Below are 14,385 nucleotides of genomic sequence, written 5' to 3'. Positions count from 1 at the left end.
GACATCATTTAAGGGACATTTAAGGGACATCCATCAATAAGGGACAGCAGCGGGACATGGCGCTGGAATAAGGGACTGTCCCTTCAAATAAGGGACACTTGACAGCTATGGACCTGTGTGGGTTATTCCCGAGATATTTCCATATAGTTATTATATGGGCACATCACAAACCCCCCTAGATTAACATCACCATCCTGTGCCAAACTTCAAGCCCAGAAAACAAATGGAGGCCCCTCAAGCCTGTCTTACTGGGCCTGCTTTTGCCAGATGGTTGGTGTATAAATAATACATTATTATTATTATTATTATTATTATTATTATTATTACCCCTCCCTCTGCTGACATGTGGCCCCCGGAAGCTTCCCATGAAAAGAATGTGGCTCAGATTGAAAAAGGTTCCTCACTGCTGTTTTTAAAGAGGGAGCCCAGTTTATCCCGTTATTATCGGGTGGGGGACGTCGTCTAAGTATTTAACCTTTTACTTGGAATCCGGTTAACGCAATAAATTGAAAAAGAAATCCCAGGAAAAGGATAGATTATTTGTTTCTTAAATTAAAAAATGAGGAAGAGAGAAAGGGAAAATAATATAAAAGTCTTTCCTACTCTGAAGCACGATTAGGTTGTGATTTAACACTCACACAGCAATATTTATATTTATTAATGATTTATGGAAACGTAATGGCAATTTCCATAAACATATTAAACATGTATAGGGACTATTAAATAATCTTTAGTGATGCATCGATGTAAAGCCGTATTTTCACCATGCAGCTTATACTTTTGAAAAACACGCTATTACATTAAATAAATATTCAATAAGGAGGACTGTGCAACGTGTTAATCTGCAGATTACGGATTAAAATACATATGAATTAAAATATATTTTTATTTTTATTATATATTTTTATATATTTATTTTTAAAATATATTTTTATTAAAATATATTTTTGTTTTTATTTCTCTAGTTAAAATATATTTTTCAAAAAACTTTTCCAAACTCTTGCAATCTTGGGCAACCCCCTCTGAGAATTCCCTTCCCCGAAATGAGAGGCAGGTTTTTGCCTTTTTTGCATGCTCCGCCCACCCAAAAATGAAACTATCGGAAGGCAAAGTCAGCGCTTCCAAGTCTAGAGTCCAGATTTGAGAGCCTTTCGCCTTCCGTCCTCTGCTACGAAGTTTGCGCAGCCTCCCGCTCCCTCGCGTGCCTCTTACGCCAGCCTCCTGCCGGAACTGCCCTCTCAGAGTAGCGCTCTGGCGCAGCTGTCGGCGTACGAGGGGCCTAAGCCGGCTTTTACAAGCCTCGGACTGGAGTGATCGCTCGGCCGGCGGACGTCGCGGGGAAGGCGGGGACGAGTCGGGAGTCCGGATGCGGCCGTTTTCCACCTCGAGGGCGGCCAGGTGGGGTTTCGAGGCCGAGGGGAGAGGATTTAGACGCGGGGTGGAGTGGGGGGAAACTTCCTTTAAAAAAAAATTAAGGGGTGGGGGCGTGGCTTTCTGCTGCCCCCCCCAAAAGTTGGACTGTAGCAGACTTTCCCTCCCCCCCCATATTAGGATGGATAAAGAAGGGGGAGTGCTGGTGGGTTTCAAACGGTATTTACCAATTGCATTTGGTGGGGCTTAAAAAACAAAAAATACAATAATTTTGCTCCCCTCTTTTTGCATCAGTTTCACGACATGCTAGTGTAAATGCAAAAGCATTCCTGTTCCCACCGACAGGGCTATTGGGTTTTTATTATTATTATTATTATTATTATTATTATTATTATTAGTTTCGTGGTTTTGTATCTTGATTTTATTCTGCGGACTGCCCTGAGACCCCCGGGTATAGGGCAGTATATAAATTCAGTAAATAAATAAAATAAAAATAAATAGTAAGAGGCTCCAAAAGTCAGCAGGTTGCTCCGTGAGCTTCTCTTTCCAACACCCCCCCCAATATATATATTAATAAAACATTGGCTCAGGATTTCAGTGTTTGATCTAGGGAAGGGTTTGTACCAACACCTGACCAATGAGGAGTTTGTCAGCAAATGGCAGAAAACCATGGCTAGAAAAGCCACTTCTATCGTCTGTCACACCCCCCCCCAACTGTATTACCTGGGTTATGAAGGCACCCTAAAGATGTTAAAGCAAAGATTATGGGACAATGCACACAGTAACTTGCGATCACAATCACACACAGTCTGTAGTCCGCTGGCAGTAGGAGTTCAATATGGGTATGTCTTTAAGTTAACATCTTACATTAAAAACCTGACAGTACCAAATTATCGAAGGCTTTTCACCAAAGCCAGGGCTGAACTGATACTACTCTTGCTGATACTTTCCCAGGAAAATCAGAGGCTCACTATGTCAGGTTCCTATTGGAAGACCGGACAAACGCTAGAACATTAGCAGTGGCAAAGTTTTTATCAGTGTTTGCAAGAACCAATGATCCCTATCTTTTGAGCAAAATGCTTGTTTAAGCTGGAGGTAGGCTCTATGAATTGTGCATTGCTTTGTAACGATTTGTTGGGTCTCTGGACCGTAATAAAGATTGATTGATTGATATATACAGTGGTACCTCGGGTTACAGACGCTTCATGTTACAGACGCTTCAGGTTACAGACGCTTCAGGTTACAGACTCCGCTAACCCAGAAATAGTGCTTCAGGTTAAGAACTTTGCTTCAGGATGAGAACAGAAATCGTGCTCCGGTGGTGCAGCGGCAGCAGGAGGCCCCATTAGCTAAAGTGGTGCTTCAGGTTAAGAAAAGTTTCAAGTTAAGAACAGACCTCCAGAACGAATTAAGTACTTAACCCGAGGTACCACTGTATATTAAAGAAAAGCAATATGATGTGACTAGTCCCTATTGATCATCACTATATGGTGTCTGCAGCAAGCAAGCACCTTCAATTTCTACCCTTCCATTTTCTGCTGCGGACATGATGGACAGATGGATGGCTCCAGACACAATGCCCCTCTTAAATCTTTTAAAAAATAAAACGAAGGCATGGATAGGACAGGGTGATTCATGGACTGGGGGTGGTATTGGCACACTTTTCACCGCTGAAAATAGGAGCGTGCTTTCAGTCACTGCTATTGTCATATGAAGAATAAATTCCTCAGAAGCCCCCACCCCAACCCCTTTTTACCTGCTATATAACTGAAATCCCACGTACAATTTTAAAACCCTGTAATTAGAACTTCAGCTGAGATGTGTTCCGCCCTTTGGGGAATTGTAAGTTTCTCCCACTCTACTCTGAACATCACCGCTGCGCCCCAGAGAAGACAATCTTAATAATAATAATAATAATAATAATAATAATAATAATAATTTTATTTATACTGCACCTATCTGGCTGGGTTACCCCAGCCACTCTTCCTGCCCTAGCATACCCTCCAACATTTCTTCGATGAAAATAATGATAACTTTGCTATTTAAACCCGACACTTCTTACCGGGTTGGCCCAGCTACTCTGGGCAGCTTCCATCACATATGAAAACATTTAAAAACATTTAAAAAACAGCAACTTCTGTATACAGGATTGCCTTCAGACGGCTATGGGGTTGGATAACTCCATACCCTCCAACATTCCTCCAATGAAAATAGGGACATCCTAAGGAAAAGTGGGACATTCCAGGATCAAATCAGAAACCGGGACAGCTTCTCTAAATCAGGGACGTCCTGGACAATAGGGGCGCTTGGAGGGTCTGCCCTAGATGCTGGTCCACGCTTTGCAATGGGCCACAGGCACAATCCCATCCTGACATGGCTGGTGATGGGGCTTAACCCCCTTTCTTCTTATGTCTAGGTACCTTCACTCCACTGTATCTTTTCCATTTTGTTTGAAGGTGAAAGGAAAGAGCTGTCAGTTTCAGCTGTGCCTGAACATAAGAAGATCCTGCTGGATCCGGCCAATACCCTAGCATCTTGTTCTCATTGGTGACCAACCAAATGCCCATTATGGGAAACCCGGAAGCAGGGCAAGAGTTCCCTCCCGTCCAGTGGTTTCCAGCAATTGGTGTTCAGAATTTAGGGCCCTTCAGGATTTAATCTCCCTCCATCGGGCCTGTAAGACAGAGCTATTCCGCCTGGCCTTTAATTTGAATTCAGCCTCATCTTTTATTTCCCTTCTCTTCGCTCCCCGTCCCCTTTTATGAAGATCACCCACTCTGAGACCCCACAGCTAATTCTCCCCTGACCTCCTCGCTGGCCCAAGTAGGACCAATTCAGCCAGCTAGCCCTGGGGATTATCTTTTTGATTTTTGAATTTTATTGCTACAGTGGTACCTCGGGTTAAGTACTTAATTCGTTCCGGAGGTCCGTTCTTAACCTGAAACTGTTCTTAACCTGAAGCAGCACTTTAGCTAATGGGGCACCACCGCACCACCGCCACGTGATTTCTGTTTTCATCCTGAAGCAAAGTTCTTAACCTGAGGTACTATTTCTGGGGTAGCAGAGTCTGTAACCTGAAGCATATGTAACCCGAGGTACCACTGTATTCATGTTTTTATACTGTATTTTATGCTGCTTTTATAATTAAGTGTTTAAAAGTGGTTTAAATTTGTTGTTAGCTGCCCTGAGCCCGGTTTTTGAACCGGGATGGGCGGGGTATAAATAATAATTTATTATTATTATTATTATTATTATTATTATTATTATTATTATTATTATCATTGCTGCCTCTGACCGTGGAGCCAGAGCATAGCCATTGTGGCTAGTAGCCACTGGTGGCTTCTGGTTCGTGAAATTGTCCAGTACCCTTCAAAGCGCTCAGCAAGTTTGGGTTAATATCGTAAAAAAAGCACAACAACTTTGGTCAGCCCTCATGCATGTTCACTTCATCAAATCTGGCCCTCTTTGAAAAAAGTTTGGGCACCCTGCCTTAAAGGATGGGAACAGATTTATTACAGCTAATCACGAGCAGCCATGGGACATATTTCACGAGGTTATATTATTTCCTCCCCTCCTTTTACAGTATACATTCCTCATTCACGTCTCTTCCTCCTGGCCCCGATCCCTCCCCCACTAAAGAAATTCAAAATCACATGAGCAGCCTAAACAACAACAACAATTGCTCATAGCCACCCTCGTGCCTCAAAAGCAGGAGATCAAAAAACTCCCTCCAAGACAAACTAGGAAAGGCTGTAGCTTAGTTGGTAGGGCAGCATCTCCCAGTACAGTGGTACCTCGGGTTACATACGCTTCAGGTTACAGACTCCGCTAACCCAGAAATATTACCTTGGGTTAAGAACTTTGCTTCAGGATGAGAACAGAAATCGTGCTCCGGTGGCGTGGCAGCAGCAGGAGGCCCCATTAGCTAAAGTGGTGCTTCAGGTTAAGAACAGTTTCAGGTTAAGAACGGACCTCCGGAATGAATTAAGTATTTAACCTGAGGTACCACTGTAGTCTGTTAATGTTCCCTACTTAAAACCCTGGAGAGCTGCTGCCAGTCAGTGTAGGCAGTACTGAGCTAGACTGACCAATGTTTGTATAAGACAGCTTTCAATGTTATTTCTGTGTTGCTAGGGGCAGCTAAATAGTGGCAGGGAACTTTTATTTGCCCACTCCCTGGGGGTTAAAAGGGCCCTTAATCTCAGTACTGCCCTTAACAATGCTCACCCGGAGGAAGGGGACAGAACTAGAAATTTTTTGCTCTACCTGTCATTGACTCTGGCGCCAACTCCAGCCTCCCTGCCACCTGCCCAGTGGGCACCAGCCACCACTTGACGTTTGCCTCTCCCGCAACTCCAAATTTAAAAATCGCAATGATGTGACTAGTCCCTAGTAATCAGTAGTGCAGCTACAAGGAAGCTCCTTGATACCGCACATATTTCCCTCCGGTGATGTGATGAACAGGCCGTAGGGTTTATAATCTGCTTGGTTGAAAGGCAGGGGGCAACTGTGATACCTTGACTTGGGACCTAGCCCCCAAATTTCATAGAAGCATAGGAGCTAGACCATTGGCCTCGGTCCTGTATACCTGAAGGAGCGTCTCCACCCCCATCGTTCAGCCCAGACACTGAGATCCAGCGCTGAGGGCCTTCTGGCGGTTCCCTCATTGCGAGAAGTAAGGTTACAGGGAACCAGACAGAGGGCCTTCTCGGTAGTGGCGCCCACCCTGTGGAATGCCCTCCCTTCAGATGTGAAAGAAATAAGTAGCTATCCTATTTTTAAAAGACAACTGAAGGCAGCCCTGTTCAGGGAAGTTTTTAATATTTAGCGCTGTATTGTTTTTAATACTTGATTGGGAGCTGCCCAGAGTGGCTGGGGAAACTCAGTCAGATGGGCGGGGTATAAATAATAAATTATTATTATTATTATTATCTAGCTCAGCACTGTCTGCACCTGCTGGGGTTCAGATACTGCTGGAAATATTTCAATGGGAGGAGGGAAATGCAGAGCAGGGGAGGAACAGAGTTTTGCAGGGGAGGAACAGAGTCCTTGCACAATACTCCCTCTGTTTGGATTTGATGCCGTAAAGGGGGGTGTGTGTGTGTACACACAGGCGAGATTGCGGCACACCTTTTAATTTTTACTGTGGGCGACGTTTGCGTTATCAGGACACAAAGCTGTCCTTCAGGCTAATGTCAAGAACTGGGAGGTCGTTAAAAAAGAAAAGAGCAGAATGAAAATAAACAAAATAGGAGCTTGCGGGATGCTCAAGGTCGCCTCTCTCCAGGAAGCAGGAAGGTTGGTCTGTAAAAGGAGGCATACCTGGGCAGAGGAAGTGGACTTAGGAAGCTGTCTTATGCGGACTCAGACCATCAGTCCATCTAGCTCAGTACTGCCTACACTGACTGGCAGCGGCTCTCCAGAGTTTTAGATGTTTAAAAAATTGATGCTAGTTTCAACTTGTTTTTAGCCTACAGTTCCTTTAACTTTTGGGACGCGGGTGGCGCTGTGGGTTAAACCACAGAGCCTAGGACTTGCCGATCAGAAGGTCGGCGGTTCAAATCCCTGCGACGGGGTGAGCTCCCATTGCTGGGTCCCAGCTCCTGCCCACCTAGCAGTTCGAAAGCACGTCAAGTGCAAGTAGATAAATAGGTACCGCTCCGGCGGGAAGGTAAACGGCATTTCCGTGCACTGCTCTGGTTCGCCAGAAGCGGCTTAGTCATGCTGGCCACATGACCCGGAAGCTGTAGTCCGGCTCCCTCGGCCAAATAAAGCAAAATGAGCGCAGTAACCCCAGAGTCGGCCACGACTGGACCTAACGGTCAGGGGTCCCTTTACCTTTTACCTTACTTTAACTTTTTGGAAGTATTAAATTATTGTTGATTTTTCTTGTTGATAATGTTATTGTTTTATCATTTTTGTAAACCTTTTTTTTTTTGCAACCGTGTGGTGTATAATTTCTAAGAAATAATAATCTTTAATAACAACAACAACCTTACTCCCTGTTAAGAGGAAAAGATAGACTGAGCTGGGCTATGTAGGTTCCATGCTGTCAGTTTTAAAATGCTTTGCTTGCATGCTGCCTTGTCAGCCAAGACCCCGCTGAGCATCTTGTCTGGAATTCATAGATTGGGAGGGGGCCAACATCACTGCAGTCTTCATTTATTGGATCACGAACCTGTGCCACATCTGTCTGGCCGCTCTGCTCAGAGACCGCCACCAAGGGTGAGACAAACTGTAAAGTCACTGGTTCCATCAAAATGCTCGAGCCATCAAGAAGCCTCTGCCAACATTCAATCAAAATCTGCTCTACTATAATTATGAGATCTAGAACAAGTCTTATTTTTTTTTTAAGGAAAATTGGGTTTTTTTGTGGGGAGGTAGTGAAGAGTTTTTAAAATTTCATTTTATAATGTATATAAAACAGAGAACAATTATGACAACAGATGGAAATGAACACACACAAAACAAATAGCTAAAATAAGCACAGTTCCATCCGGATCAAGTAAGAAAATCCAGGTCATGAAAGGAAAAACAGTGAGATTAAAAGTCGTCTTCACATAAAGAAAGAATATTAGTGTGATTTGATTGTCAGATTTGGCAGGCTCGTGACGATGGCTGTCTTGGAATTGACAGTTCCACTATATGTGTAATAAAGGCATGTCCTTATCGAAATGTCAGCCAATGCGTAGTTTTCTCCATTGCAGCTATATGGAAGAAAGTTTATTGACAGCTTTAAAGCAATCAACGTAGTACAAAACAGGCTCTGTAATCCCATAGGCGTTCTGGAGCACAGATGTGCTTTTTGAGACTTCTGCAGCCTAGTGCAGACAGCACGTTGGGTTTATGTTGAGGCAGATTCAGGTTCCACCAGCAAGACCCTGAAAAATGAATCTCATGTACAGATGAACAGCACCTTTCTCCCAGTAATACTAGCATTCATAAAGGGGGCCCACAACTTCTCAAATGCATCGACCCAGTAGAGGTCTCTCTATGTATTAGGGTTGCCTCACCTCCAGGACTCTACCCGTGGCATGGATAGAGAAAAGTTTTAGATACAGTCGTACCTTGGTTCTTGAACACCTTGGTGGTGGTGTTGTTTAGTCATTTAGTTGTGTCCGACTCTTCGTGACCCCATGGACCAGAGCACGCCAGGCACTCCTGTCTTCCACTGCCTCCCTCAGTTTGGTCAAACTCATGTTGGTAGCTTTGAGAACACTGTCCAACCATCTCGTCCTCTGTCGTCCCCTTCTCCTTGTGCCCTCCATCTTTCCCAACATCAGGGTCTTTTCCAGGGAGTCTTCTCTTCTCATGAGGTGGCCAAAGTATTGGAGCCTCAGCTTCAGGATCTGTCCTTCCAGTGAGCACTCAGGGCTGATTTCCTTCAGAATGGATAGGTTTGATCTTCTTGCAGTCCATGGGACTCTCAAGAGTCTCCTCCAGCACCATAATTCAAAAGCATCAATTCTTTGGCGATCAGCCTTCTTTGTGGTCCAGCTCTCACTTCCATACATCACTACTGGGAAAACTATAGCTTTAACTACCTTGGTACTCATATGTTTTGGCTCCTGAACGCCAAAAACCAAGAAGTAAGTGTTCCGGTTTTTGAACGTTTTTTGGAAGCCAAACATCTGTTGTGGCTTCTGCTTGAGTGCAGGAAGTTCCTGCAGCCAATCAGAAGCCACGCCTTGGTTTTTGAACGTTTTCGGAAGTCGAACGGACTTCTGGAACGGATTACGTTTGAGAACCAAGGTACAACTGTATATTTGTATGTGTATGTATATATATATTCTCTTGCATGTTTATTCCCTGTACATATCTCTGGTTTTTGCAGCATCTGGTGAAAATGGCAGCCAACCGCCAGCAGCGCTGGAGGCCCTGGGGAAGATTGGCGCAGCCACAGCCGGAGAAGGAGGAGGTGTCTGAATGCGTGGGCCGGCAGCTGGGCGATCCGGGGAAGTTTGCCTACGCGGCCCTCTGCGCTGTCTCTTTGGCATCATTGTTTCCCGAGGAAGAGGAAAGGTAGGCACTCGAGCGAAGGAGAGAGTGCAGGTTCTGCTCCGTTCTGTGCTCGTTCCTCCTGACGGCATGGAGGGGGATGATGGGAGTTGTAAGGTAAAGGGACCCCTGACCGTTAGGCCCAGTCGCAGACGACTCCGGGGTTGCGGCGCTCATCTCGCTTTATTGGCCGAGGGAGCCGGCGTACAGCTTCCGGGTCATGTGGCCAGCATGACTAAGCCGCTTCTGGCGAACCAGAGCAGCGCATGGAAATGCCATTTACCTTCCCGCCGCAGTGGTACCTATTTATCTACTTGCACTTTGTGCTTTCGAACTGCTAGGTTGGCAGGAGCAGGGACCGAGCAACGGGAGCTCACCCCGTCGCGAGGATTCGAACCGCCGACCTTCTGATCGGCAAGCCCTAGGCTCTGTGGTTTAACCCACAGCGCCACCCGCGTCCCTGATGGGAGTTGTAGTCTGCAACTTAATGGAAGGCACCACATTGGCTGCCCATGCGATAGGCTGGGGAGAATCACCACTCCGCCAGGAAGCTCCCCAAGGTGAACTTGAGGCCGTTGTCATCTCCGCACCTCACCTTTTTCGCAGGTTTGCGAAAATAATGAGGGGAGAAGGAGCTTCAGAGAAGGACAACTCAAATGATCAAGGAGATGGAGCGACTCCTTTGAGGAAAGGTTGTTTCCTCAATGTTGCTTGCGGCTTTCTAGCTTAGTGAAAAGGCGGGGAAAAGGCGACATGATAGAAGTTTGTAAAATTATGAAAGAAGAATGGCAGACGAAATTAATGGACTATGCAGAATTGGACAAAATGACAGGAAGGATTCGAAACCTTCGGGACCAGAGATTTACAGAAGATTGGAAGAAGTATATGAACTATTTGAAGAGCAACTGTAATCAACAAATTACGCTAGTGGGACTACAAGAAGTTTTGTAAGGAGAAATTTATGAAGTGTTACAAAGTAGATAAAGAATAGAGATATTGGTTATGAGTTACAAAGTAGATAAAGAATAGAGATATTGGTTATGAGTTTTAAATGTAATAGGGAAAGTAAGAAATGTATACTAAGAGATTAGATTGGAAAATTTTCAGGCAGGACTGATGGAAGTCAAAAAATTGAATAAGTATGTTTAATTACTGTTGAAAATGGTATGTTAAAAAACATATATATATATATATTCGTAAAATTATACGCATATCAGAAGCACTGGATAGAGAGAAGCTTTTCTGCCTCTCTCTCTCGTATGACAAGAAATGGGGGGTGTCCTATGAAGCTTAGTGTTGGGAGATTCAGAACAGATGAAAGAAAGCCCTTCCTCACACAGCAGAGAGTTAAACTGTGGAACTCCCTGTCACAGGAGGCAGGGATGGCCACCAGCTTAGATGAATCATAGAATCATAGGATTGTAGAGTTGGAAGGGATCCTTGCAGTGCAGGGACCTCAACTGAAGCATCCGTGACAGATGGCCGTCCAACCTCTGCTTAAAAACCTCCAAGGTAGGAGGGTCCATCTCCCAAGGGAGTCCATTCCACTTGACAAACAGTTCCTGCTGTCGGAAAGTCCTTCCTGATGTCTAGCCGGAATCTCCTATCTTGTAACTTGAAGCCGTTGGTTCAAGTCCTCCCCTCCAGAGCAGGGGAAACAAGGTTTAAACAAAGATTAATGGAGGAGGTGGGAGGTGGGTGGCGCTGTGAGTTAAACAACAGAGCCTAGGACTTGCCGATCAGAAGGTCGGCAGTTCGAATCCCTGTGACGGGGTGAGCTCCCGTTGCTCGATCCCTGCTCCTGCCAACCTAGCAATTTGAAAGCACGTCAAAGTGCAAGTAGATAAATAGGTACCACTCCGGCGGGAAGGTAAACGGCGTTTCCGTGCGCTGCTCTGGATCGCCAGAAGCGGCTTAGTCGCCGGCTCCCTCAGCCAATAAAGCGAGGTGAGCGCCGCAACCCCAGAGTCGGTCACGACTGGACCTAATGGTCAGGGGTCCCTTTACCTTTACCTTAATGTAGGAGGAGAGGTCTATCAATGGTTACTAGCCAGGATGGCTTTTGCTCTGCTATGCAGTCAGACACAGCGCTGCTTATGAATACCAGCTGTTGGAAAGGGCAGGAGGGGAGAGTTGCTTTTGTGCTTGGGCCCTGCTTGCTTAACCATTTTTGTTGTGTATGTTTTGAAGGCCATACAGGACAGGTTTTGTGGAGAGCCTGGTGGAATGGCTGCAGCTTTCAGACGCCGTCCTGCCTGCTATGTTGGCGTTTGTTGGTGGTCTGGGGGGCGAAGGGACGGAGACCTTTGCGCAGATCCTCTTGAAGGAGCCGCTCATGAAAGACGACCCCAGCATCATCACACAGGTAGGTTCTGTTGGGATACTGCTGGGGAGACGGGGGCATCAGGCAGGCTTCCAGCTGGCTCCAGCCACCAGCCGGCAGCCGGGCGAACTCCGGTCTCCCTTGGAACAGCATCAAACAGCGACACAATCCTCAGATACCTTTAGAGACTTGGCACGCTCTATCGGCAGAGTGAATAAATCTTCTCAGAACAGAAGTGGCGGACAGAGACATGTGTAAGCATTATTTACAGGCGTTTATTCAGCATAGTTGAAAAACATGTCTGCTTCACTTTGTGTCCAAGCAAACAGCAGATAAAGCAAAATCAATATACAAACAGAAGTTCCCAGCAAGCCTGTGCTGGAAGTAAACAGGCATGTGACACACAACAGTCATGCCTCTTCCTTTTAAGGTGGAACAGAACTATATCCTAACAGGTTCAACTCCATCTCCATCTCTACATTCTCTGCTTAGCACCACTGTGAGGAATCGAGAAAAGGTTATAATTCTTTGGCAAAAATTTGCTGCTGTTGAGCCTGACATAACCAGAAGGATCTCTGGTGCAGTTCCTCCACCTACTTGCTCTTTAGTAATCTGCAGACAAGTTGCTATGCTTTTTAAAGAGAGAGAAAGCGAGAAGGAAAAAATACTTAGTTTTCCAGCGATACACAGTTGATTTTATTTAAGATGGACCACTGCGAACTTTTCGTAATGTAGCTTCTGACCTCTTGTTAGAAAAAGCTGGCCTTTCCCCAAAATAACTTAAGACTAAGAATGCATAAGCCAAGTGGTTGCTTAGCTTGTTTCTGAACTACTCTGAATGGTCCCCTCTGATGATGATGATGATGATGATGGTGATTTATTTATACCCTGCCCACCTGGCTGGGTTTCCCCAGCCACTCTGGGCGGCTACCAACCAAATATTAAAAGCAATACAGCATTAAACATTAAAAACTTCCCTAAACAGGGCTGCCATCAGGTGTCTTTTAAAAGTAAGATATTTGCTTATTTCCTTGACATCTGATGGGAGGGTGTTCCACAGGGCAGGTGCCACTACCGAGAAGGCCCTCTGCCTGGTTCCCTGTAACCTCACTTCTCACAGTGTGGGAACCACCAGAAGGCCCTCGGCGCTGGATCTCAGTGTCCGGGCTGAACAATGGGGGTGGAGACACTCTTTCAGGTATACTGGACTGAGGCTGTTTAGAACTTTAAAGGCCAGCACCAACACTTTGAATTGTGCTCGGAAACATACTGGGGGCCAATGTAGGTCTTTCAAGACTGGTGTTATGTGGTCTTGGTGGCCGCTCCCAGTCACCAGTCTAGCTGCTGCATTCTGGATTAGTTGTAGTTTTGAGTCACCTTCAAAGGTAGCCCCACGTAGAGCGCATTGCAGTGGTCCAAGCTGGAGATAACTAGCGCATGCACCATTGAGCAGCTGTTTTGTCCTGAGCTACCACAGATTTCAGATTTTCCACCTTCAATGGATCCTTTCGGTATTCATAGCTGTCAACATTTCCCTTTTTTTAAGGGAAACTCCCTTATTCCAAATAGGATTCCTCGCAAGAAAAAGGAAAAGTTGACAGCTATGCCACTGATATGCCAAGGAAGTTGGATCAGGCCAATGACCCATTCAGGCCAGCATCCTGTTCTCACAGTGGCTAATCAGATGCCCCAACAAGAACCTCCACAGCAGGACCCGAACACAGCACATGTGGTTCTCAGCAACTCGCAGTCAGAGGCAGAATATTGCCATTGTGGCTAGTGGCCTTCTCTTCCATGGATTTGCCCAGTCCTATTTTAAAACCATGGAAATTGGTGGCCATCGCCACCTCCTATGGAAGCCAGTTTTAACTCTGCAAGGAAGGACTTTAGCATCCGCCGACCCTAAGTTAGCCTAGCCTGAACGAGAATAAAATTGCGCACAACCTTTTTTCATTTTGTTTTGCATACCCCCACTTTCTCAGAGAAGGGATTAGCTGTTGGTTGCAGGGGTTATGGCTGACTATGCGGCACTTCAGTGCCAAAGATCAAGTACATTTTAAATTGAGACTTCTGTGCACGTTCAGAAGCCTGCACTTAAAGGGCTTCCCCTTTTAATATGTTGTCATCATTCTTCCCCCCCACCCTCTTATGTTCTAGGATCTTGTGTCCTTCTCTCTCAAGGACGGTAAGTGAGATTTGAGGGCCCCCTTTCTCCTCTGAGTTGTTATCAAAAATAAAAAGCTGTTAAGCGGACAACAGTCTTGGAAATGATTTCATGGAAATGTGGTATGATTTCATGTGGTTTATTGCGTTTCTATCCCACCTTTTCCTCCAAGGAGCTCAGACTGGAATACAGTGGTACCTCGGGTTAAGTACTTAATTCATTCCAGAGTTCCGTCCTTAACCTGAAACTGCTCTTAACCTGAAGCACCACTTTAGCTAATGGGGCCTCCTGCTGCTGCCGCACCGCCAGAGCACAATTTCTATTCTCATCCTGAAGCAAAGTTCTTAACCTGGGGTACTATTTCTGGGTTAGCGGAGTCTGTAACCTGAAGCGTATGTAACCTGAAGCGTATGTAACCCAAGGTACCCCTGTACGTGGTTCCCCCCCTCCTCATTCAATCCTCACAACAAGCCTGTGAGGTAGGTTAAGCTGAAAGGCAGTGACTGGCTCAAGGTCACCCAATGAGCTT

The 14,385-nt window shown here is 45.6% G+C and overlaps 1 protein-coding gene across 2 annotated transcripts in view; it reads left to right on the top strand.

Annotated features, from left to right (window-relative positions):
* Nucleotides 1–1,112: 1,112 nt before the first annotated feature.
* Nucleotides 1,113–14,385, top strand: part of TMCO4 (transmembrane and coiled-coil domains 4) — a 44,147-nt gene continuing 30,874 nt past the window's right edge. Inside the window, exons 1-4 of one of the 2 annotated variants that reach the window (XM_053401020.1) lie at nucleotides 1,113–1,398; nucleotides 9,209–9,393; nucleotides 11,560–11,734; nucleotides 13,850–13,877. In XM_053401020.1, coding sequence (XP_053256995.1) covers nucleotides 9,218–9,393; nucleotides 11,560–11,734; nucleotides 13,850–13,877 — 379 coding nt within the window. In that variant the 5' untranslated portion in view covers nucleotides 1,113–1,398; nucleotides 9,209–9,217. Of the gene's footprint in view, nucleotides 1,399–9,205; nucleotides 9,394–11,559; nucleotides 11,735–13,849; nucleotides 13,878–14,385 lie in introns of both variants that reach the window. The other variant, XM_053401019.1, reaches the window with a different exon arrangement.

Source organism: Podarcis raffonei, chromosome 8 (genome assembly GCF_027172205.1).
Source record: "Podarcis raffonei isolate rPodRaf1 chromosome 8, rPodRaf1.pri, whole genome shotgun sequence".
In the NCBI taxonomy this organism is placed as follows: domain Eukaryota; kingdom Metazoa; phylum Chordata; class Lepidosauria; order Squamata; family Lacertidae; genus Podarcis; species Podarcis raffonei.
This window is presented reverse-complemented; position numbering and strand designations above follow the sequence as displayed.